General features: G+C 38.2%; 1 protein-coding gene across 3 annotated transcripts; it reads left to right on the top strand.

Moving 5' to 3' along the window:
- The first annotated feature begins 131 nt into the window (after window positions 1-131).
- GATA3 (GATA binding protein 3) lies at window positions 132-27,227 on the top strand. 3 transcript variants are annotated; one of them, XM_040413285.1, is made up of 5 exons: window positions 132-718; window positions 2,224-2,727; window positions 15,873-15,952; window positions 18,359-18,484; window positions 26,133-27,227. In XM_040413285.1, the coding sequence occupies exons 1-5, from the start codon at window positions 472-474 to the stop codon at window positions 26,415-26,417; spliced, it is 1,242 nt and encodes a 413-aa protein (XP_040269219.1). In that variant the 5' UTR covers window positions 132-471; the 3' UTR covers window positions 26,418-27,227. The 3 variants fall into 3 exon arrangements, with proteins under 3 accessions (XP_040269219.1, XP_040269218.1, XP_040269217.1); XM_040413284.1 differs by lacking the exon at window positions 15,873-15,952 and adding an exon at window positions 15,674-15,816 and having other exon boundaries at window positions 26,133-27,225; XM_040413283.1 differs by lacking the exon at window positions 15,873-15,952 and adding an exon at window positions 15,671-15,816 and having other exon boundaries at window positions 26,133-27,225.
- The last annotated feature ends 511 nt before the right edge of the window (window positions 27,228-27,738 follow it).

Below are 27,738 nucleotides of genomic sequence, written 5' to 3'. Positions count from 1 at the left end.
CAGGCACATGACAGGGGCGTGTGATGATAAGGATGGGAGGCTCGGCTCCGGGTGAGCCCCTCCTGGGTGACAGTCCCTCCCTCTCTACTGATGACAGTGGAACCTCCTTAAGTTGCGTCTCGCCACAGCTGTCTGCGATCATTGAGCCGCCTGGCGCCATCCTGCTCCTTGCAGAAAGAATGCCTGCACTGTAAAAAATAGAGAGAAAACACGAGATCCGATCAGGCAGTCTGAGCCCTGGGATCTCAGCCCTCCCGCTTTGTAGTGTGGGACTTCTGCTGGGCTGGGGCACAACTTCTGTGGGACACTCACCTGAAGGAGCCTCTCCTCACCTGGGCTCACACACTCTGCTCTCCCTGCAGGTCACTCACTCCCTGGATTTATCGCTTACTTCAGCTGATTGGACTTACTTTTCTGCCAAGTTGGGAAGCACAGAAGAACTTCAGCAACAAGTCCTAAGTGCTGGGGGACATGGAGGTCTCTGCTACAGACCAGCCTCGCTGGGTCAGTCACCACCACCACCACCCGGCTGTACTTAATGGACAACACCCCGAGTCCCATCACCCTGGGCTAAGTCACTCCTACATTGATCACTCACAGTACCCTCTTACGGAAGATGTGGATGTACTTTTTAATATCGAGAGTCAAGGAACCCATGTCCCTTCCTACTATAGCAACTCGGTGCGAGCAGTGCCCAGGTACCCAGCTCCACATCACGGTGAGTGCCACCCTGCATCCCACAGTGGTTTTTACATGCCCTCTGCAATATCTATTTAATATATGTATATATACCTACTTAAGTGCACTCTAAAAAAGGAAAAAAATATTGTACCGTTAATGATACTGTATATGTGTCTCTATCTACATCTATCTATATAAATCTATCTATATCTGTCTATATAAATCTATCTATATAAATCTATCTATATAAATCTATCTATCTACATCTATCTATATAAATCTATCTACATCTATCTATATAAATCTATCTACATCTATCTATATAAATCTATCTACATCTATCTATATAAATATATCTACATCTGTCTATCTAAATCTATCTATCTACATCTATCAATCTAAATCTATCTATCTACATCTATCTCATATATCTCTTTATATTCACACCACCGGTGTGAATAAAGGGTTCACTGCTTTTATCCTTTGGAGTGCCGCTCATTTTTCTGAATATATATATATATATATATAATCTATATATCTAATATTTCTATCTTATTCATCTTTATGATTGACCTATTGCTTGTGTTCTTTTACCTCATTTTTTGGTTATAGAAGACTACATGTGATCTAGTATTTTCACACTTATTTCTTCTTGGCTTCCTGCATCCTGTGTCTATATCGCCCCCTCCTCTTCCTCTTCTGTGTCTTTCATACCTGGTTTGAATAATTCAGCTTATGACTAGAAAACCATGGTAGTGTAATTGAATCATCATCTTGCAGTGTTTTCTTATAAATCGCATCTGCACATCTCAGATGTGTAATAGGTTGCCTTGGCATTATGGTATATTATATTGTGACATATTATAATATACAATGATGTGATATAATCCCATAGAAATCCAGTTCCTCCTTTTTTCAGTGCTCTGAAAATGTGAATGAATTAGTATACCACGCATTCATTATTTTAGATATAGAAGGCTTGCAAATTTTTGGTACAATACCTTATATCATTTAATACAGATGAATGGGTAGGTTGAAGATAGATAGAAAGATATATAATAGATAGATAGATAAATATGTCGATATACAGATAAATATGTCGATAGATAATAGATAGATATAGACAGATCTGAGATAGATAGATAAATATGTCGCTAGATAGATAGATAATATATAGATAGATATAGACCGGTATGAGATGGATAATAGATACCTGTAGATAAATAGATATATAGATAATAGATGAATATATATTCTATATTTATTGAGCGCTGCATATGGAGCATATGATATTTTATTAGGGCCCGAAGACAATATTAAGTAAAGGCATGCGACTCTATTCCGGTTTCATATAAATTTAGAATTGCAGAATATGTGTGAAATTTTGCTATGTAGTAATAAAATATTTGCAGCAAAAGACAAAACAGAACGGAGAAGCTGTCACATAGTATTGTAAATGGTTGTGGTCAGTGCAGGTTTGTAGGAATGTCTTCAGAAATATTTGATGACATTTAATCTTACCGTGTTCATTGCGTTTTTTAGGCCAGGTATGTCGCCCTCCTCTTCTACACCCCTGGTTGGATCATAGCAGCAAGGCTATAGGAGGACCTCATGCCGCATCACCGTGGAACCTGCCTCCCTTCTCCAAGACCCACAGTCCTCCCGGACCCCTTACTGTCTACCCTCCAACTTCTTCGTCATCCTCTTCCCTGGTTACTGGACATTCAAGCCCCCACCTCTTCCCGTTCCCCCCAACACCACCAAAAGATGTCTCCCCAGACCCCTCCATATCTAACACTGGATCCACAGCTAATCGTCAAGAGGACAAGGATTGCATCAAATACCATGTGTCCACCGAGTCCATGAAACTGGAGTCCTCTCACACCAGAACCTTAGGAGGAGCAACGTCTTCTGCTCACCACTCCTTATCCAACTACCAGTCCTATGTCCAAGACTACAGTCCTGGACTGTTCCCACCAAACCTTATCGGGGGATCTCCAACCAGCTTCCAGTGTAAAGCTAGACCAAAGACACGCTCAAGCACAGGTAGGACGGTTCTTCTAATAGGACAATATCATCTTGTATATTATGGTCACTCATACCTGTCATCGATTCAAAATGACATTTTTGTTCACAATTTTAAAATTATTCTAAGGTGGACTAAAGCTTTAATCTAGGTTGTCCGGAATATGTGTTCTTCAATACATGTTCTGATTTCAGTCCTAGTAATAGCACATTGGTCTACAGGCCCTGACTGTGTCATCAGAGCTTCAATCTGGCCAGATTTTTTTGAGGTCATAACTGCACTATGAACTTTCCCCAAACTACTGAAACTCTATCTATCTATCTATCTATCTATCTATCTATCTATCTATCTATCTATCTATCTATCTATCTATCTATCTATCTATCTATCCAAATAATATATCTACATATTATCTATCTGAACAATTATGTCTATCTGAACAATTCTATCTATCTTTACAATATATATCTACATGTATCTGAACAATTCTATCTATCTATAAATCAATCAATGTATCTATCCATTCAATATATCTACATATTATCGATCTGAACAATTCTATCTATATATCCAATATATCTACATATTATCTATCTATCTATCTATCTATCTATCTATCTATCTATCTATCTATCTATCTATCTATCTATCTAATCTCTCACCGACTGTCTATGAAGCACTCAGTGACACTTGTAATGAAGAAGCATGGAGGTGGCACAGCTGGCAATGGTGTGTGACCTGGTAGAGGGCAGAGCTGGCAGTGTCAGGGCCCGGGCTGTGTGATCCGGGGGTTTTCCAGGGTGACATTTACTCTGCTTGTCTGGGCTGGGACTGGATCTATTTAGCTGATATGTTTGACTTAATCCAATTATTTTCAGACTGCTGCACGCGACAGTTTCATTGTTTACCCAGCGCCAAGGAGTTTAATAGGGTCCGGATGTGGCCAGGCTGCCCAGAGGACAGGGGTCCTGCCGCCCTGTGCACAGGGAAAACCCGAGGAGCTCCCACCATTTCTGTGAAAGCTGCAGAAGATACTAGTAGAATACTACTAATTATTATAATTAGATCGTGTGGAACTGCAAGCCCCAGCATGCCCAGGCAGCCTTTAGGAGGGCCACAAGGTGCCAGCCTACAGCTGTAATTGCAGTGCTGAAAGGGATGCTGCATCCCACAGTTCACATTACAGCAGGTTAATTGTAATCCTTAAGTATCCAGCCCGAATGCCTGGTTTGTGAGCTAGGCAGCACCAATGGTGAGATTGTGGAGGAGGCTGCATTGTACATGATGGGGCTCAGCACAGCAGGGAAATAGGTCACACATTGTTATTGTAGCACTAAGTGTGGTTACTAAACCCCAAGCTCAGGTAGAGACAACAGCAACCCTAAACTGTGACCATGCAAATACATGTGTTTAAGAAGATAAAAAAGTCCTTACTACTGTGTGCTCCTCAGAGATGACATGGACCTCAATTTTAATGTGTGAGTCACAAACTAGAGAAAAAGAAACAGTTACAGGCTTGTGGTTGTGGCACTGGTGTGCAGGAACCAGACTTTACATGAACTAGCTTCTGTATAACTGCCTCCCACATCCCAGCAGCTGGGAGGCTCAAGGATGAGGCCTGTACATGACGGTGGTACACAGCACAGGCCAATATGATGGACATGAGGTTATATGGATGAGGCCTGTACATGACGGTGGTACACAGCACAGGCCAATATGATGGACATGAGGTTATATGGATGAGGCCTGTACATGATGGTGGTACACAGCACAGGTCAATATGATGGACATGAGGTTATATGGATGAGGCCTGTACATGATGGTGGTACACAGCACAGGCCAATATGATGGACATGAGGTTATATGGATGAGGCCCGTACATGATGGTGGTACACAGCACAGGCCAATATGATGGACATGAGGTTATATGGATGAGGCCCGTACATGATGGTGGTACACAGCACAGGCCAATATGATGGACATGAGGTTATATGGATGAGGTCTGTACATGATGGTGGTACACAGCACAGGCCAATATGATGGACATGAGGTTATATGGATGAGGCCTGTACATGATGGTGGAACACAGCACAGGTCAATATGAGGGACATGAGGTTATATGGATGAGGCCTGTACATGATGGTGGTACACAGCACAGGCCAATATGATGGACGTGAGGTTATATGGATGAGGCCTATACATGATGGTGGAACACAGCACAGGTCAATATGAGGGACATGAGGTTATATGGATGAGGCCTGTACATGATGGTGGTACACAGCACAGGCCAATATGATGGACGTGAGGTTATATGGATGAGGTCTGTACATGACTGGTGGTACACAGCACAGGTCAATATGATGGACATGAGGTTATATGGATGAGGTCTGTACATGATGGTGGTACACAGCACAGGTCAATATGATGAACATGAGGTTATATGGATGAGGCCTGTACATGATGGTGGTACACAGCACAGGTCAATATGATGGACATGAGGTTATATGGATGAGGCCTGTACGTGATGGTGGTACACAGCACAGGCCAATACGATGGACATGAGGTTATATGGATGAGGCCTGTACATGATGGTGGTACACAGCACAAGTCAATATGATGGACATGAGGTTATATGGGTGATGCCTGTACATGATGGTGGTACACAGCACAGGTCAATATGATGGACATGAGGTTATATGGGTGAGGTCTGTACATGATGGTGGTACACAGCACAGGCCAATATGATGGACATGAGGTTATATGGATGAGGCCTGTACATAATAGTGGTACACAGCACAGGTCAATATGATGGACATGAGGTTATATGGATTAAGTCTGTACATGATGGTGGTACACAGCACAGTTCAATATGATGGACATGAGGTTATATGGATGAGGTCTGTACATGACGGTGGTACACAGCACAGGTCAATATGATGGACATGAGATTATATGGATGAGGTCTGTACATGATGGTGGTACACAGCACTGGTCAATATGATGGACATGAGATTATATGGATGAGGTCTGTACATGATGGTGGTACACAGCACAGGCCAATATGATGGACATGAGGTTATATGGATGAGGCCTGTACATGATGGTGGTACACAGCACAGATCAATATGATGGACATGAGGTTATATGGATTTGGTCTGTACATGATGGTGGTACACAGCACAGGCCAATATGATGGACATGAGGTTATATGGATGAGGCCCGTACATGATGGTGGTACACAGCACAGGTCAATATGATGGACATGAGGTTATATGGATGAGGCCTATACATGAAGGTGGCACACAGCACAGGTCAATATGATGGACATGAGGTTATATGGATAAGGTCTGTACATGATGGTGGCACACAGCACAGGTCAATATGTGTACTCTAGATATGTACTGTGTATTGGATATGCACAATTTTATGACAGTGAGCAGGGATGAATGGATAGGCCTGCTGTTTACTCAGCCACTGAAAGCATGATTTAGGCCTCTTTCACATGACCGTTTTTTTCCCCCGTTTACGGGCTGTTTTTTGTGTTCCGTATACCGAACCATTCATTTCAATGCTTCCGCAAAAAAAAGGAATGTACTCTGTATGCATTCCGTTTACGTATTTCTGTTTTTCTGTTCCGTTGAAAGATAGAACATGTACTATTATTGCCAGCAAATCACGCTCCGTGGCTCCATTCAAGTCAATGGTCCGCGAAAAAAAAAGAAGACATACGGAAATGCATCCGTATGTCTTCCGTATCTGTTCCGTTTTTGCGGAACCATCTATTGCAAATTGTATGCCCAGCTCAATTTTTTCTATGTAATTACTGTATACTGTATATGCCATATGGAACAGAAATAGAAACAAAAAAAACTGAACAACGGACCTGTGAAAAACGGACCGCAAAACACTGAAAAAGCCATACGATCGTGTGGAAGAGGCCTTAGCCTTTCCCATGTTGGTGAGCCCTCTCCTATTAGTCCTTTGTAAGCCACAGTTTACATGATTTGTTGTCTTCAACTTAGTCCTTTCAAAAGATTTACTTCTCTTCAAAGAAAAAGAGCAAAGCTACGGAGACAGATATCAATATTTTGTCACACCGTTTCTTAAGAAGAATGCATACATTCTAAGGGCAGACAATAGGATATAGGCTCCTGCTTTTAAAGTAAACAGCGCCTCTTAAGATGTCTACAGTTCAGCTGAGCCCTTGAAAGGGATCACTCCAAGCCCACCTGGAAAAATGATCTATTACCTTCCATTCACAGGGTTATACACGTGTAGCCTATGTACAGAAGGAGGGTTAAGGCAGGTATTAATACAGCATAGGCTAAACTGGGAGACAATTTGTCATTATTTCCAGCTATATATCTTATAATATTATATTTATGGGGCTTGTAATTGAGGTAAAATATGCTTGTAATTACCCCATAATAGAATATATATATATACTGTATAAAATAAAGAAAACAATATTTTTTTTATATTGGTTTATTTATATTTATTTATTATTATTAATTAATTTTTAATTATCTAAAGTACTAACCCTAGTTAAAGGCTTCATGCACACAGCCGTGTCCATATTTCAGTCTGCAAAATATGGATACCTTCTGTGTGCAGTTTGTATTTTTCAAACGCCCATAAGTAGAAATGGCTATTCTCACCCAAAGTGAATAGGACATGTTCTATAACTGAAAAACGGATCCGCAAAATACACTGATGTGCGCACGGCTCCATAGAAATGAAGGGGTCATTGTGCTCTCCGCGAAAAAATGGGGATATTGCATGGATGTAACATACAGTCGTGTGCACGAAGTCTAACAGGGAGATAATGAACACAGCGCTTTCTTGCGGATGTCGTTGAGCTCTGTATCTTTACTGTAAAACAAAGTGTTCCCTTGCTGGCATTGAAAAGGTTAACGAAGTAACATAGCCCCCCTCCGAAAAACAATCAGTTGTATCTCTTGGGGACAGTTAAGGCGAGTTAACAAAGCAATCCTTGCTCAATGGATTTGTGCGAAATAACATGACAGGATTTGCATAGATATTTTTCCTTCACATTATTTGCAAATTGAGACCTCTGAAAATCCATTTTGTGTATTTAGTGATGCAGCAAATGCTTTGCTTATTTTGGGCATAAATAGGCCTTTATTTACCGAAATTCTCATGTAAAGTGTGACATCTGATAACGGCATTTAAGGCTTAGAAAGTCCTAATTTCTACGCAGTAGTAACACACGGGTTGTATGTCTTATACCGTGAGTATATTGCTTTATATTATATGTTCGTTTTTTTTTTCTTTTACATTTAGCTCTTTTGAGCATACATATCCTTACATAATGTAGAAGGCCATTCCCTTTTCAAATGTTGTTTCATGGCTGACATTTTTATTAAGAAAAGGAGAGAAAAACATGACAGCATAATAAAAAAAAAAATAATACTAAAAAATATATATTTTTTATCAACTAAGGTAATACATATAAATGTGGCGACCTCCACGCCACATTTTTTTGACACAGTGTGAAAAAAAAAAATCAACCCCCTTTGAGTTGTAGTGGCAGAAAATGTCTGGAGGAGTAATTGTTTACAAGTTGAAAGACTGCATACCGAATTGGTTTGATTTCAACTGATAATTCTTTTCCTGAGGAAACTCATAGCATATAATCTTTTCCTGAGGTAACTCATAGCTGTTAATCTGCTGTGTCAATTATTCTGCCGCTACCTTTAGTTTAGTGCAGTTTTGTGCTGTTATTATTGTTATTACTCGCTGAAACACGCAGAACGTGAAAGCCTTTCCTGTTCAATATGCAAATGTCACAGGTATTTACCACAAGAAGGCACAGTCAGCAATGCTGCGCTTTCACTTTTGAATAATCAGATATCAAACCTTAGTAAAGGAGGTGAAAATGTGCCCATTCAATGGCTGACGCTTGTCATTACTACGAGAACAGCATATGGTGGGCCTACGTCATGAATACAGCCTAATAATCTCTCTCTCTAATATTCATCTGCAGGCCATTCCAAATATTGTATTCATATCTCAGAGTGAAATATTTGTCATCGCTGTGGTAAAATGGTGCCCTAGAAACCGAGATAAAACTGTTCAATTTCACAGTGTTAACACGCAACAAAAACTTTATTAAAAACAAACAGAACAGTGGCTGCTTATATTCTCTCCTAACCCTCCTCCCTTTTTTTTTTTTTTTTTTGATTTATCCCAGGCTCGTAGAGTCACGCAATTTTCCATTTGTAACGATATACATTTGTTTCAAGAATCCCTGCCGTGTATAGATATGTGTAGCGCTGGAATTAAGGAACGTCACGCACTTCTCTCGTAATGTATTATCAGGATGCAGGAAGATTTTCCTGTATTATATCCATTGACCAAAAATGTTTCAATTAGCTATCCCAGGTGATTGTATGATCTAAAATAGCTAATTATTTCCATGCAAAGCCTTATTCGTAACCGCCATCATATTCTGTTAATTTTTCCATATAATATAATCATCCCCCAATTTTTTATTTTTTTTCACATTTCAGCTTAGTTTATTCTCCAGTCACATCTTTGTTGAAGTCTCTGTTGCAAATTTTGTCAAAAATGGCACATGGCACCGTGACAGAAATGCCCCCATTATAGTCAGCGGAGTCTGTCAGACGCTGTTGGTGTCTGTCATATGATGGATCCAGCACTGTTGTCATTTTCATTTTTCATTTTTCTTTTGTTGATGACGGAACAGAAACCTGGAAAAACACATGCAGATGAGAACATTAACTAACTCCATGACTCATTTGACATTGCCTATAAGTCTCTTCCAGTTAAAACTGAAGGTCATCTTAGGTTCCTCTGATTCAGTTTAGACTTGAAAAGACAATCTAGGACTCCTCCATACCCAGATCACCTTGCGTGTAGCTTGGTTATGGTATTATGTTTAGTAGTCAAGCAAAGTTTAAGCCTCAGAGAAACCCACCATGGGCTTCTAGGGGAATGACTTTAAAATCTGTAATTGCTGGAAGACCATATAATGTGTATCCTAATGCTTTACCAGTAGTCTAAAGGTAGACTGTTATATAATTTCGCCGTGTGCAACATCTCTTCTCGGATGGGTTTCCATTGCCCCAGAATAGAAGGTGTTAACTTTGACTTTCTGTAAACAGTACCAAGTAGCTAATGGATTCTACAGCTCTTGGTGTCAGGGATAACTCCTGCTCGCAGGAACCAGAAATGTTTTCTTTTACGCTAACCTCTCCTTAGAGATGTTCTCCTCCTTTTACAGACAGTTATATAATTGCCATATTTTTTTCATAATTATAATAATGTTTTACCTTTATTGGCAGCACAAAATAAATCTTACCGCCTATTAAGCATGTAGTATTGTGTGCCCTCTTTCTGTCCCAATAGTTCCAGTACCATCCTACCCATAAGATATCATGATGCTTGTAAACTTACAGTTGAGTTTAGGGTTGTCCCACCGCCCTGCAGCTATATGGCTGAATCTAAATGAAAGGAGTAGCCCTTTAACCTTTCCATGGCCTACCCAGTGTCGTACAAACCGGCATAATGGTAAATATAAGAAAATCTAAAAAAAATTATATCTTGACCATCTGTGCTGGCCTTTATTAAAACTGGCAGACCACTTTGAGGTTCATTGAAACCTGTAGACAGATGACAGCAGTGACCGACTTCTGACTACATTGCTAGTCATAGCCAAAAAGGACTGCATGGATTGTATGACCGTCTTCAGCAATCACAGTTGTTTTCGGCCTAATTTATTGAGGTAACTTGTATGACCAGATTTGGGTATCTTGGCGTTTATCCTTCCAAGAAAGCCCTACATATGCTTCTGTGACAAGGTCTCGTCCATATACCCATCTGTAATAAACATGCAGTCAGTCCAATAAAATTGATTTTCCAAATTGATGCATCTTATCATTTAGCAAAAAAAAGGGGGTGAGAATATCACTCTGAGGTTTTCTCACTACACTATCATAGGCCTCACTAATACATTGCAGTATGGGTTCTATAAGGCTTATAAAGCTCAAGCAGACATTTTCCTGCAAACAAACCTTAGTAGGACCTATTACAAGATATCTTTCATGTAGAAAACCTTAAACCTGTTCTACCACACCCTATTTTTATCTGAGCCTCTCCAAATATCATATTACTGGGTGTCTGTAATTGGTTTGGCATATCATTCCCTTACCGGAATTTGGAGCAGAAGCTTTACACATGCATTTTCGTAGTGCAACCTTTGTGCCAATTGTAATTATGTCATGAGTATATCACTAGCCCAACATATTGGTTTAACAGGTTGGAGAGCTGCTCCACATCCTTTCAGAGGCAAATAATTATGAGCAGGACTGAGCAGTCAGGCAGGCTGGTCCCCTTCTCCATAATACAGATTAAAAAAAAGATTTGTATGTAGTGTATTGCTGAGGAGCAACTGACATTTATGCTGCAAATATTAGTGAAATTTAATATGCACTTTAAAATATCACTTCTCATTGCTTTTAACATCAGTGGAACCATACATTTGGTGCTGTCATTGGGGCCAACAAGGGTCCTGTTAAACTGCTTTAATGGCTGTCAGCTGACAGCTGTTTCTCCCAACTCCCCATATACTTGAATGCTTGGTTTGTGTTGTTGAAGAGAAAAGGCGGGGGTGCACCACCAATGAGGCTAGGTTAGGTGATCGCCTCAGGCAGCACAAGGTAGGGGTGAGAGGGGGGCATCCAAAGGGCCATGGGCTGAAGGGGAGGGGTTAGGTTAAGAAATTTGCATTAAGGGGGGGGGGGCGCCATTTCAGTTTTCGCTTCAGGCAGCATAAAGGCTAGGTGCACCCCTGGGGAGAGGGGAGCAAGCTGCTTCTCCTAAGAACAGAAGGATTAGGAGCTAAGAGATTCAACATAGCTGATCCTCCTTTACCCCCGACATCATCTCTCTGGATGCTCCAATGCACATAAAATAGTTGGCTGGTCTTGTAGAAATCTGAGAATTCCAGAGACTTTAGCCTGATCTGGCAGTCTGGTAGTAATCTCCATAGGTAGTGTTATCAGTAATCTAAATTGTATCTAACATATCTATCAATACATGTCTTAGGTTATGTCATGATTGACAGCTTGGAGGTTGAGTGCGCTCTAAAGCTGGCCCTAGACATTATAGAAGTTAGCTGTTGGTTGAACAGCAATTGAACAAACGATCATCTGGTGAACCATCGTTTGGCAGACACAGCCATACACCTTTTAGTCCATATTGGCTGGTTTTTCAAACTGGCCATGCATGTTCAATGAAACCAGGTGATGGATGAAAGATCTGGGAACATTCTTTCAGAGAAAGATCTTTCATCCATGAATGATCTTTCTTTAAATGAAAGATCTTTTGTCAGGCTATCGGGCAAAAATTTCAAACACGGCCAACTTCTTTTCAGATGGCAATGGTCTGTCACTGGTCAGCTACAACGGTCATTTACACTTAAATTTCACCTGACGAACAATCACTTTGGTTGAAATCGTCCATTTTGATCAACTTTAGACTAATGTGTATGGTCACCTAAAATTTAGCCCAGCCCTGGCCATGGATAAAACAGAACTTAGGGCATTAGGTTTATCTTATAGCATAGTTTCTAGATTAGATGAGCAAGCTTGGATTCTATACATGAGTGTCTTTACACAGTACTAGTACATTTAGTCATTTCTTGATATCTGCAAGCAACCCTTCATATTGGTGATATGGAACAGATTGTCTTGTGTATTAGTTATAGAAACTGAGGAAATGCTTGGTACCTGCTTATAAAGGCAATATACGGTAAATGTTGCGCTCCTGAAGCACAAGCAGTGCACTCTTCTATAGGCATGAGGCATTAATCTTCATGTGACAGGAAGTCATCATTTACAAACACTATGATGGAGGATTGCTAAAGGCTGGTAAACTGAACGTAGTTAAAAAAAAAGCTCAACATACATATATGAACATTCCTATGAAGTTGCAGATCTCACCGAAGTCAAATTCGCTGTGTTTTTATGGCAAAAGGCATAGATGAACATGATGATTGTGTGGCTTCAAGTGTGCTCAGGCCTCCATAATGGTAGCAATACAAAAAATATTTAAAAAGGCTTAAACAGATCATAGAAAAAGCCCAGATCTATCTGATCAATGAGACACAAGGCATCGGTCTTCATTATACACCGTACTTCTTGTGAAAGTAGCCACCAGGTTTGTGGAATGTCGACAAACTTGATCCCTGCAACAATGCAGTTTGGACCTTCTCTTTCCTAAGTGCACATATGCTTCCGTATGGAGCCATATTGGTGTTTGGGTGCATAGTGTAAAATACATGTCTTAAAACATTTTAAAGTCCCTAATAACAAAATTCTTGTGACCGGTGGTCAAGAATAAGCATTGGTTCATATTGGCCCATCATAGTGTACCATAATCCAGATTTCTATCAATCTTATAGTCTTGATCGTAGATTGCGTTTACCTCTAAGGCAGTTTGTATAGTGAAACAAACATCTAGTGCACTGTTCTCCAACTTGTGGCTCTCCAGCTGCTACAAAATTGCAACTTTTAGGTTGGAGACCACAGATCTAGGTGGATCTGGTAGGTTTGGGAGAACTTTATGGACGTGTGTCTTTTTAACTTCGTTTTCATTATGGTGCACTTGATATTGCTACATACTTATAGTGATACACAGACCCTTAGGTCCTATTAGACGGCAGCATAGTTTTCATTAGGCTTCATGCACACGACCGTATGTATTTTGTGGTCCGCAAAAAACATCTGCAAAAAATACGGATGATGTCCGTGTGCATTCCGTATTTTGCGGAACAGAACAGCTGTCTATGATAGAACAGTACTATCCTTGTTCGTAATGTGGTCAATAATAGGACATGTTCTATTTTTTTGCGGAACGGAAATACGGACATACGGAAACGGAATGCACAAATAGTAACTTCAGTTTTTTTGCGCACCCATTGAAATGAACGGTTCCGTATACGGTCCACAAAAAAAACCCGGAACGGACACAGAAATAATATACGTTCGTGTGCATGAGGCCTTAATAAGCGGCAAGTGACGATTTATCGAGTTGTTTGCATTCAAAAGACTTTCAATTACATGAAATTATAATTGCTAAATATTTTTTGCTCCTTGTTCCTGTTTGTGATCGTGAGCGTTGGCCCCTACAGCATTTGCATTGCCAACTGTTGCCAGATTACTGCTCAGACAAGGGGACGTGGTGGCAACTAAAGATAATCAATCAGACAGACTTGTCCGATCCACAGAAAACTATTTATCGCTCATCGTTCGCAATTACACGTGACGATAATTTCTCAAATTTGAACGATTTTGCAAATATTCAAACGAACACCAAAAACACAAAACACTCACAGCCATTAGTGAAAAATATACATTATATTTAATCCATAATATTTAAAAAGACATAAATCACATTAAGTATATAAAGACACATTGACCACACAATCTAATGGCACCCACTGCGATATAATATATTAAAGTGCAATCTTATAGGGGCTGTAGTTATGTGCATATATTAACGTTCCCACTATATCCAACATACCCTAGGTATACTGTAAGCTGTAAAGCATAAAAAATACTAAAATCCCTTGGTATAATAAAGTACATAAACTGATATACAAGTGCAAATAGGAAAATACCTTATAAATGAATGGCTAAAGTATACAGATATATGTACTAATATTCTGTACATAGCAAAGACAATCTAAAATTAGAACAGAAAATGCAGCAAAAAATTCAAACAATATTCACACCGTTTTAGGGTCCATTCACACGTCCGCAAAATGGGTCCGCATCCCTTCCGCAATTTTGCGGAACGGGTGCAGACCTATTCATTTTCAATGGGACCGGGATGTGCTGTCCGCATCGGCATTTGTGGATACGTTTCCGCAAAAAAAATTGCGGACAAGATTAGGCATTTTCTATTATAGTGCCGACGATGTGCGGTCCGCAAAACACTTACGGACGTGTGAATGGACCATTAATATACCTTTTACTCCTTAGGGTACTCATTTAGAAATGGGTTGTAAGTTGTTTTTTTTTTACCCCCTTTCACCTATATCCCCCTTCCCCGTTGTATACACTACTATATTTACTAATGATGACTAGAAATAACACGTATAACATATACCGTACACAGAAGTGTATGACACCACTCTATAAAATATACAGGCTGATATCTGAAAGAGGCCTACCGATTCCACCTACTGAATTTATGATACCAAACTGCTGCCTCTGTATGTAGGTGTGATTTGGATCTACTATGTTTAGTCATTTGGTAATATGACAATGCTGTTTTCATTTACAGCAAAAACTTAGTGTAGGGCAAGATCAGCCTCTGTATAAACTCAATGATCCCTGAGGAGTTAACTATGAAATGAATGTTTCAATTTGAATATGTGCTACCTATTTTCTCAATTTTATTCATATCCTGTTTTGTCTTATTGCTGTATACATTTATGTGTCATTATGCTAAGAAGTGCCATGGTGTCCAGGACTAAGAGGGCAAGAGAGAATCTTAGTCTCTGGTAGTGTCCTAATATTACACTACTCATTAATGATGGCGCTCTAGAACATACTGCTAAATGTCCTCCATTGTAAGCAGGTCTTAGGCTGGGTTCAGACCTGAGCGTTTTACAGCGCGTACGAAAACGCCCTACGCCTCAAGAAGTACAGGAGCTTCTTTGGGGCGTATTGTCACTCGTTCCCGCCCATAGACTTCAGCGGGAACGCGCCTAAATGGGCATTTGCTTGTTTACGCCCATTAAAAACGCCCGATACAAACGCCCGATAAAAACGCCTGTAAAAAGCGCATATCGAATACGCTCAGGTCTGAACCCAGCCTTATAGTTGTTTCTTCCTTAATTATCATTTACAGCTATGTTAGTAAATTGCTCCATGTTGTTCAGAGATCAACCATCTGTAATCTTGTTTTCAGAAGGCAGGGAGTGTGTAAACTGTGGGGCAACGTCAACCCCTCTGTGGAGGCGAGATGGCACCGGGCATTATCTTTGTAATGCATGTGGACTCTATCACAAAATGAATGGCCAGAACCGACCCCTCATTAAACCTAAAAGAAGGCTGGTAAGTGAGAAACCAACATGCAAACACCAACTCTCTTCTTTCTCTAATCTCCTCAGCTCAGAAAGGGAAGCTTTCAGCAGGATATTGGCATCTCCACCAAAAGACTTGTTATAGTGGCCAGAAGAACAGTTTTCAAGTAAGGAAGATTAGACACTCTTGGTCCCACATTACCCATTTTATCGCCATCTGCTTGGGTTCTAGCCCTCACACATATTTGGCGTCATGCACGCAGAGCTATTTATACATACCAAAGATCTTATGGCTTTAACTATCCTCATTAGACAACAATGACTCCCTGTAATTAAATGACTAATGCCGCAGTGATCCCTCTGCAGATCACTTTAGAATCAGACCTTTCAGCGAAACATTCTCTAATAGTATAAAAGGACGCATGACATAGAGACAGGCACATCTTTATCATTGTGTCAAAGTACGCACCTGAAATACGTAGCATGCAGCTGTTTTATATCCGCTCTCCATTTCATTAGTCTATACAAACATGCCAGTAAATGTCAACCAATAAACTGTCCATCCATCTATTATCTATCTATTATCTATCTATCTATCTATCTATCTATCTATCTATCTATCTATCTATCTATCTATCTATCTATTATCTATCTATTATCTATTATCTATCTATCTATCTAATTATCTATCTAATTATCTATCTATCTATCTATATTATCTATCTATCTATCTATCTATCTATCTATCTATCTATCTATTATCTATCTATTATCTATTATCTATCTATCTATCTAATTATCTATCTAATTATCTATCTATCTATCTATATTATCTATCTATCTATCTATCTATCTATCTATCTATCTATTATCTATCTATCTATTATCTATCTATTATCTATCTATCTATCTATCTATCTATCTATCTATCTATCTATATTATCTATCTATCTATCTATCTATCTATCTATTATCTATCTATCTATCTATTATCTATCTATCTATCTATCTATCTATCTATCTATCTATTATCTATCTATCTATTATCTATTATCTATCTATCTATCTATTATCTATCTATTATCTATCTATTATCTATCTATCTATCTTTCTATCTATATTATCTATCTATCTATCTATTATCTATCTATCTATCTATTATCTATCTATTATCTATCTATCTATCTATCTATCTATCTATTATCTATCTATTATCTATCTATTATCTATCTATCTATCTATCTATCTATCTATCTATCTATCTATATTATCTATCTATCTATTATCTATCTATCTATCTATCTATCTATCTATTATCTATCTATTATCTATCTATCTATCTATCTATATTATCTATCTATTATCTATCTATTATCTATCTATCTATCTATCTATCTATCTACTTATATAATATCTATCCATCCATCCACCTGACTATCTATCTATTATATCTAGTATCTATCTATCTATCTATCTATCTATCTATCTATCTATCTATCTATCTATCTATCTATTATCTATCTATTATCTATCTATCTATCTATCTATCTATCATCTATGTATTATCTATCTATCTATCTATTATCTATCTATCTATCTATCTATCTATCTATCTATCTATCCATCTATTATCTATCTATCTATCTATCTATCTATCTATCTATCTATCTATTATCTATCTATATCTATCTATCTATCTATCTATCTATCTATCCATCTATTATCTATCTATTATCTATCTATCTATCTATCTATTATCTATCTATCTAATTATCTATCTAATTATCTATCTATCTATCTATCTATCTATCTAATATCTATCTATTATCTATTATCTATCTATCCAATTATCTATCTAATTATCTATCTATCTAATTATCTATCTATCTATTATCTATCTATTATCTATCTATCTATCTATCTATCTATCTATTATCTATCTCTCTATCTATTATCTATCTATCTATCTATCTATCTATCTATCTATCTATTATCTATCTATCTAATTATCTATCTTTCTATCTAATATCTATCTATCTATATATTATCTATCTATCTATCTATCTATCTATCTATCAATCTATCTATCTATCTTTTATCTTCAGTTTTAAGTCACTAAAAACAAAGTCTCTCATAAAAGAGGGCTTTCACAAGGCTTTGATTTTTGGCAGCTGTCCCCTGTCTCCACTCCCTCTTTATATGTGAATTGAACTTCCCAGGAAATATCTGCCGGAAATCTGATCTCCTTAGATAACTCCCAAGTAACAATTTCCTCAAAGTAAACCATTAAGTAAGTTACAAAGCAGGAAGGACTAGGAAAATGGCAGACTGTATGAATGGTTATATGTCATCACTTGTAAATACTGATCCAAATGATCACAAATTTAAAGGAAAATAGTGCAGCAGCACAGTACATGAGAGACGGCAGAAATAACGTAGAGCGTGCATGTTAATGGATTTAACCCTTTGTTTCTTACTAACGCTCTGCTCACTTTCTACTGTCCAGTATTGGCAGCTTTGTTTGTGCACCGATGCAGCTATCACCTGACAGTAAACATATTGTCTTCTTTCAGTCCGCAGCTAGGAGAGCGGGTACGTCTTGTGCAAACTGTCAAACCACCACCACTACGCTGTGGAGAAGGAATGCCAATGGTGACCCAGTGTGCAATGCCTGTGGGCTGTACTATAAGCTGCACAATGTAAGTCTATACAGCTAGTTAGCCGAAAGTCCACTTTCCTCTGAAAAAATGTTTACTTCACTTTTTGTAAAAAAAAAAAGTGCTTTAACCAGTTAGTCTTATTAAACTAAGGTAATTAAAAGTTAATTATCAGTGCTGTAGCTACAGTACATTTAGAGTATATATAGGCGCAGTAGATTCGCTGCTGAAACTTCTGTGACTGTCCTAATTATCTGAATGAAAGGGGGGGGGGGGGGCTAAATCCATGTGCTTGCCTCCAAAACAACCCTATTCAGATGAATGAAACTGATTCTAAGTTTATTGATTCACTAAGGCTATTTTCACACTAGCGTTTTTGTTGGATCCAGCAGGGTCCAGCAAAAACGCTTCCGTTACTGATAATACAACCATCTGCATCCGTTATGAACGGATCCGGTTGTATTATCTTTAACATAGCCATGACAGATCCGTGATGAACTCCATTGAAAGTCAATTTTTTTTCTGGTATTGAGCCCCTATGACGGAACTCAATACCGGAAAACCTAAACGCTAGTGTTAAAGTAGCCTAAGAAGAGTGAATCAAATGAGAGTTTCGTCATTTCCCACCAGGTTTTAACACTCTCACTACCAGACTGTACTCTTTAAAGTGAGCAGTAAGGATATCAGATCTTCCTTGTCTCAATTCAATCGTTTTTTAAAAGTAGTTTACAGATTATGTTTTTCTCCAGATATTATTGTTAAAGAGCTATGAAATCAGTGCTAATGAAAAGATGAAAATTGAAGGAGTTTATCTCAGATTTCATTTTCATGCTTAATTTATGCATGACATTTGCGCTGATTAATACGTTATAAAGTACCTTAAATTAATACGTTATAAAGTACCTTAAATATGCTCATGCTTTCATCAGATAACAATCAATGTTTTTAAATTTTGATGTAATTAAATGGATTATAAATTTATGAAATGTACAATTCTCATTAGTTTAATATCTGGGTTGATATGGTTGACATTAATCATATATATATATATATATATATATATATTATAAGTACAAATAGTACAAGTGTGTATATATATATATATATATATATATATATATTAGTGTTATATATATGTATTAGTGTATATATATATATATATATTTATTTGTGTATATATATATATATATATATAAAATAAATATTTATTAACGTTTTTGGCCTTTTGACTTAAACTATGCTTGAATTTAATTCCCAACCATTTTTTTTTTTTTACAATTTTACTGATAATGACCCCTTTGTGTAATATATATGGCTTCTTTTATATACAGTAAACTAAATATTATTCAATAGAAAGCAGCAAACTCACTATATACAGCCTCCGACAGGTCTGAATACAAATCATTGTAATATTTTATAGATTAATTTCACTCAGACTCTGATTGTTCTTTATTTGGAAATGCTACACAAATATATTTAGACTTGGCTGTCAGACTGCCGAGGTGTCTTCATGTGGTGTGAAACACACCGAGCCCATAGCAAGATTAAGCTTGCTTTATTTTCATTTAATTAAATATTTCCTTTGATATGCGCTGTAGACTGTAATGTAAAATAGGTCATCATTCCACATCTGCAAATGAAACTTGGAGACTTGTCTCATATTTCTAAGGTGTAGATATTTTTTGCTGGCGAATAGTTTCTTGTCTGGGTTATAAAATAGATTCTGCTCCTTGTTAACCCCTTTTTAGCAGAGCAGGACATTTGTGAAAGCTTCATGATGCGTACTGGGGTAATGACTCGTTTTTAAGAGTGCTTGAAACCACAACTGTAATTTTTTGGACCGATTAATTAATTCCTCAGCATTTTGTGACAAGAAATCTGAGATATCCTTACATGACAATATGACTGCTTATGTTGCAATCCGTGCAGTTATGTACAGTCCGCCAAGCATCTATAGATTTTACCTTTTCAAAGACCGCATATTGTTAATTTACAAAAAATCTTGCAGAATATTTCATTATTTACTAATGCCTTCACTTACGCATATCAATTCTTGGACAATAAAATAAAATCTTTACTATTACAGTATATTTATATAGTATAGTTATATTTTTAAGCCTCATGCACACAAACGTATTTTCTTTCCGTGTCTATTAAGTTTTTTTTTGTGGACCGTATGCGGAACCATTAATTTCAATGGTTCCCCCCAAAAAACGGAAGCTACTCCATGTGCATTCTGTTTCCATATGTCCGTATTTCTATTCCGCCAAAAAAAAAGAACATGTCCTATTATTGTCCACATTATGGACAAGGATAGTACTGTTCTATTGGGGGCCAGCTCACGGACGTCATCCGTATTTTTTGCGGATCCGTTTTTTGCGGACCGCAAAATACATACGGTCGTGTGCATGAGCCCTAAATGGTACTTTTTAGGAATGAGTGAATTTCTTGAAATTCCATTCGGATTTGATTTGAGTGAATTATTTGGGTGATTTGAATTGGGGCCACATAAATTTGACTCAAATTGAAAGTACTCCAATTTCCCCGAAAAGTTTTGGATGGCATTATTGGGTCTCCTTGGACTGTAGTAATACCCTAGTTATTTTAAAGTGACAGTGGCATATATGCTATGGGCAAATAAATGGCTGCTAGTGACAACAAACAGCTTGTTTAACCAGTTCAACACTGGTCCATTTACCCCCTTTCCGACGGGTGCATTTTCAGTTTTTTTTAGTACCTGCATCTTTGAAAGCCATAACTTTTTTCAGTTATGTAATAAATTTTTGCGCCTTTATTCAGTGATACATGAAGCTTTATTTTTAAGTGATTTTTATTTATTTTTTCATAAAAAGGAAAAGTGTAAAAAAGGGGAAAATAGTCTGCTTTTCCCATTTTTTGATTTTATTTTTTGTTAATAGCACAAGGTGCCACTCATTTTTTGTTTATTATGTCCATTATGGGATGAATGGGTTATGGTCCCTTAAAGTGTCACTAGAATCTGCAGTGCGGCTAGTTGGGCCTTTTTAAAATTATTTATTTAGTCTTTATTTATTTTTATTTTACACTTTGTGCCTCCCATAAGGTCATACAAGATCTTTGAGGGACATTTAGCATTACATTTTTTCTTTTTTTAATTTATTGCTGATTTCTCCTGTAACTGGGGCTGATGTACTAGCCTCAGTTACAGGGGGAATACAGCCCCCAGTGAGGTTGTAGAGAGCTGTACAGCCTCACTGCAGAGCTGATCTGTATCTGCTAATCTCCAGACTTTTAAATGTCCATGCTGACATAAGTGCCGGCTGCCTTGACATATACAGGTGGTCGGAAAGGGGTTAAAAATAAACTGCACTGTAGATTTTTTTTTAATGGTCTAAATAATTTTCATTTTTTTGGTGGCAAATTCCTGCCTGTGTGCATACACACACACACCACCTGGAGTCATGTGATTCTCCTTCATCTGCATGGCTGACTCCATTTTGAGAACTTCACCCAAATCAAATCACCAAAAACTTGTGTTTGACCCTATATTTGTGCCACTACTACACACCACTAGAAATGCAAGCAGTAGAGTAGATTATTTGGTTAGGAGAGAATTTTTACTTCAGTGTTGATGCAGTATGGTTTTTAGGCTCTGTTCACACTATGGGGAGAACATAGTGTTTTTATTGAAATAAATAGGAGAGCATAAACAGAGGCCAACAACAATGGTCAGCACGCAGGCCATCACAATCTAGGACAATTTCCTTAAATGTCAGCGAAATACAATTGGCAGACCAAAGAATAAGGACTCTCAAAACAAGAAAACACAACAATAAATTGCTTGCACTAAAAAACAACTAACAAACAAACATAGCAGCACCAGGGAGAAAGCCAAGGAGCTATATCGACAGAGCACAGCACACATGTGCGCGGTGAGTGAGCGACATCAAGGGTGCAGAGGTATCAGAGGAGGGTGGGGAATTAGACCGTCCTGAGAGAATTATAAGGTTATGGCCTCATGCACAAGACCGTATGTATTTTGCGGTCTGCAAAAAATGGATCCGCAAAAAATACGGATTACATCCATGTGCATTCCGTATTTTGCGGAACGGAACAGCTGGCCCCTAATAGAACAGTACTATCCTTGTCCGTAATGCGGACAATAATAGGACATGTTCTATTTTTTTGCGGAACGGAAATACAGACATACAGAAACAGAAGGCACACGGAGTAACTTCTGTTTTTTTTGCGGACCCATTGAAATGAATGGTTCTGTATACGGTCCGCAAAAAAAATGGAACGGACGCGGAAAGAAAATACATTCGTGTGCAAGAGGCCTATCAGAGGGCAGCCAGCGAGAACAGAATGTCTTCCAGCCTGCCAGTTCTTCATTTCTACTAATTTGCTGCGCCCTGGTCACCCACATAATGATTGTGGGAAGATGTTGGCTTCTCTATTTATTTGTAGTCATCTTTGCTTTAGCCTTCCTTATTGTTATGTTTTGTCAAATTTATCAAATTTATCTTAACCTTGCACATTTATAAACCTAACACGTTCATCTTCAAATCTATTTTTTATGGGACACCCCTACTGGACTGAGACTTTTTTGTGTGACTTTTTAAATAAGTCACAGTGCTAAATCTGGAATAAAACTAATTAATATACTTAACCACACCCACCTTTTCCATTAACTTTTCAAAACTGGAGTAAGTGGTGTCAGCGTTGCAAAATGTCACAACATTTTTTGCACAAATAAGCCCAAAAAGTCACAAAAGCCTTAGGCCTCTTGCACACGACCGTCCGCAAAAAACAGATCTGCAAAAAATACGGAACGGACATGGAATAAAAATACATTTGTGTGCAAGAGGCCTTATGCTGTGACTTTTTAAAACCAGTATTCTGGAGCGCAGGGCTTCACAATCCACCCCCCCATGTTTTTTTTTTTTTTGTGCAATTTCCAAACGTATACTGTACAAAACCCAAGGGCTTCTATGAGGAGGTAAATGTCTGGCAGGTTATGTCTGGATACCTATTTGACTATATTATAAAATGTTGGCTGCAGAACTTTTCAAAACAGGAAACCACAAAAAAAAACCATACAGTAAAGTATACTTTTTTTTTTATAATGGAAGTCAATAACAAAAAGATCCATAGTTATAATTATTTCTTTGCATATGTTTGCATAGTGTACATTTTGGATGCAAAAAACAGCCCAGACTAGTAAGAAGCTGCTTCACACTAAAACCTGAAACTATCCTTGCAGTAGAACCATTTTTTTTTAACCTGGCAGATTAAATATATCTCATACGAAGAGATTGTTCTACATGCAAATTATCTGTTAGAAATGGGACTTTAACTTAGTATTAACCTTGTCTGATGTTTTTATACTTTATTACATTTTATGTACTTTCAAACACAGGGAACAATGCCACTATCATGGAAATATAGAAATAATTGTGCTATATTAATGCAATATACAAGGGTTTCGTCTAATATGGGTGTCATTATTTCATACATTCAAACTTTTTAATCCAGCATCCAATAATTCAAGGTTCAGGTCCCACTGATTTTTACTGAACATAGATAGAGCTTATCCTGGCCAAAGTTAAATCACCATCCATTACTCAATGTAACCTGCTCTGACAGATGCTGCCTACAAGAGCTGTAAAAAACAGACCACCTCTGACAATGTGCGTAGCTAATTAGGAAGATAATGGGGTCTTGCTGTCCTGTAGAACCCTGTGAAGACCATGAACAATTCCCAGCTTCCTAAGCCACACGCCACTGTTTTATTGGATGACATGGTACGGTTGCTCTTTATGGAGTAAAAAACATTGGCAAGAATTTGCTAATTGTTAGGTGAATGGCACCAGACTAATGCAATCAATCTATGGTGTGTAGGGCAGCACGTAGAAGCTGACACTTTCAAGTCAAGCCGTTTCTGGTTAGAACAGAGAGCGGTCAGTATGACAGCTTTAGGCCAGAAGTATGTCAGCTTTTTGTGTTAATTCTGTAAAATGCTGTATGTGCAGTTCAGGAGTCACTGATCATATATAGAGAGGAAGAACTGCACATGATACTTATTACATACAGTGTAATACGACTCACTTTATATTCTATAAACATATAATATATAATCTTATCAATATCTTATTTAATATATCACATACTGGACACTACACAAGCTAAATAAAAATACTTCTACTACTACTACTAGTAACTACTTCTACTAATCATCATCATAATTCTTATTATATGATATGACAGAGTTTATCAGAAAAATAATTTATAGAACTGAAAAAACTTATGTAATACGACAAAGGAGACATCCTCGCACAGGCTGAAACGTAACCTTTTGGCCCAAGGTCTGACAAAAATAATGGGACTTGAAGGTCCATAGCAGACGTCATTTGTAACTGACTTTGGAGACAATGGGACAGATTCACTAATCCTAATTTTTTTTGTCAACTTAAGATCCGTGCACATGGGCTAATGCTGGGCAGTAAAATGAGGGCCAATATACAAGTTGATGGCTAAAGTGCCTTTCACATATCCTGATGCAAAGTGAGGGGGGTTAACAATCGTTATTATGATCACTTTGCCTATTGTTCTCAGAGCGATGTGCTGTTAACAGATTTTTTATGTTTATTTGATCATTCAAAAAAATTAGCATTTTGCCTGTTTGTAGGGTGGCTGGCTACACTTTTACGTGGGTCAATTATCAGGAACGAACACCTTTCTTTGGCTGTGTAAGAAGGACCCTTAAGAGCCCTTTACACTGGCTGAGAATCCACCAGATAATCACTAATGAGCATTTATAGGAACGCTTCTTAGGGTACTTTCACACTTGCATTAACTTTTCCTGTATTGAGTTCCGTCCTAGGGGCTCAATACCGGAAAAAAATGATCAGTTTTATCCTAATGCATTCTGAATGGAAAGCAATCCGTTCAGTATGCATCAGGATGTCTTCAGTTCAGTCACTGTACGGTTTTTGGAGGGAGAAAATACTGCACTTGCCAGAATGCCGGATCCGGCATTATTTTCCATTGAAATGCATTAATGCCGGATCCGGTCCCAAGTGTTCTGGAAAAACGGATCAGGTTTTGCGGTCTGCGCATGCGCAGACATTTAAAAATGTAAAAAAGATAAATACCGGATCCATTTTTCCGGATGACAACCGGATCCGTCTACAATTGGTATCCGTTTGCATACAGATTGCTGGATCGACAGAACTGCCTGCCGGAATCCAACAACGCAAGTGTGAAAATACCCTTAGCAGTTATCTGCTGGTGTAAAAGTTCTGACAATTACCCGATGAATGACAAAACGCTTGTGTGTAGAGTGATTGCATCGTTTGTGTGGTCACCTAAATCTTTTTTGCTGGCAAGAGTTCGTGCTGTGTAAACAGCCTCTGCTACCGGCAAACAACGAGTGTGTATGGGGACGAGCAATGGCATTAGCGATCATTCCTCCCCATACTGTGGGGGAGATTACTGCATGTACATGCAGTGGTCTCCTTCACTGACAGGCAGGCGCTTGCCGGGAAGTAAAGCTTCCTTCTCGACAATCACTTGCAGAACTGACCAGTGTAAAGGGGCCTTTAGAAAATGCTGAGATTTATAAAGTAGTTGATAACAATCTTGTATGCCTGCACTTTACAAAAGAAACTAAAGAAAGAGAGACAAAAACAAATAATAATTTTTTGTTTAGATTAACAGACCTTTGACTATGAAGAAGGAAGGAATCCAGACCAGAAACCGAAAAATGTCTAGCAAGTCGAAGAAATGTAAAAAGATCCATGATGGTCTCGAGGACTACACGAAGGCCAGTTCATTTAGCCCTGCAGCCCTCTCCAGACATATGTCTTCGCTTACCCACATTTCACCTTTTAGCCACCCCAGCCACATGCTTACCACACCAACACCAATGCACCCATCGTCCAGCCTCGCGTTTGGACCTCATCATCCCTCCAGTATGGTCACTGCCATGGGTTAGACTTTAAACCATGCCTCTTGCATCCCTCTTAAGACTTCATCTCTATTTTGCATTTTTTTGCAAACTGATGACCTCCCCCCAAATCTATGGAAAGGAAGTTAATTTAAATGCTCACGCAATGTATTGTTAGCAAATTTCAAAGGAACTCACTATGGCATCTGCGCATTCTTGACCACTGAATCTGGATCCCATTTGTGAATAAGCCATTTAAACGTCAACTCTCTGTTGACAAGGGTTTCTAGTGCTGTGAACAAAGTAATGAACCTTGCAAAGAAATATAAAAAGCAAAATAAAAATAAAAATCAATAAAACAAACTTCTATGTTGTAAATTTTGGAGACTTTTATCGCCACATAGCACCTGTATGAAAAGCATGAAGGACCAGAAGACTATATGGAGATGGCGGCTTTGAAAACTAAGACTTATATACTGCAATGCTTTCTGTCTAAGAACATGAACAAACTGCCAGCGCTGTTTTCCTCTGACTGGCTGGAGTTGTTTGGTGCATTAAACTTGTAGACAGTTCATACATTCAGGATTTGGGCCTCTTTTTAGGATGTTCTATTGGTCCCAGGCAATCAGTGTTAATATGCCGATATTGCCAATGTGGATGTACAGCTAGCTCATTCCTCAGGCCTCAATGCATTGTGAACAAGTTCCTGTAATTGTTGTTTGTATGTATAATTCAAAGACACCAGAATAATAAAAAAAGATGTAGATTTATTTCATCCTATTATACAGACTGATTGGTTGTATAAATTTATTTACTGCTAGTGTAAAGAACTGCTTTTATTGTTTTCATATAATTTTTCTTCCTTTAAAAATAAAATAGATTACATTCAGTTGAACGAGGTTGTTTGCTATTTGTTCTTAAATTGGTACATATAAAATGTATATATAGATATATATATATAAATCTATCAACGTTTTTATCTGAAAAAGGTCTATCTACAGTTATGAAAAAGAATTTAACTGATGGAGTGGGGAGAATAAGTATCTTTTTAGAGCTGAAGGATATGTTATTGCATTGCTGACTACTGTCATTATAGGGCATCTGTCAGCAGGTCTGTACCTATAGAACTGGCTGACCTGTTACATGTGCACTTGGCAGCTGAAGACATCTGTGTTGGTCCCATGTCCATATGTGCCTGCATTGCTGAGAAACATGATCTTTTACTATATGCAAATGAGCCTCTAGGAGCAACGGGGGCGTTGTCATTACACCTACAGGCTCTGCTCTCTCTGCAACTGCCTTGTCCTCTCCACTTTGATTGAAAGGGCCAGGTGTGATCACATTTACATTGCCTGGTCCTGTGAAATAA

The sequence above is a fragment of the Bufo bufo genome, chromosome 1, assembly GCF_905171765.1.
Source record: "Bufo bufo chromosome 1, aBufBuf1.1, whole genome shotgun sequence".
NCBI lineage: Eukaryota > Metazoa > Chordata > Amphibia > Anura > Bufonidae > Bufo > Bufo bufo.
This window is presented reverse-complemented; position numbering and strand designations above follow the sequence as displayed.

Coding starts and splice junctions, on each gene's coding strand:
- GATA3 (XM_040413283.1), top strand. CDS start 472: ATGGAGGTCTCTGCTACAGACCAGCCTCGCTGGGTCAGTCACCACCAC. Junction 719..2,223: donor GTACCCAGCTCCACATCACG/GTGAGTGCCACC, acceptor TGCGTTTTTTAG/GCCAGGTATGTCGCCCTCCT. Junction 15,817..18,358: donor TTAAACCTAAAAGAAGGCTG/GTAAGTGAGAAA, acceptor GTCTTCTTTCAG/TCCGCAGCTAGGAGAGCGGG.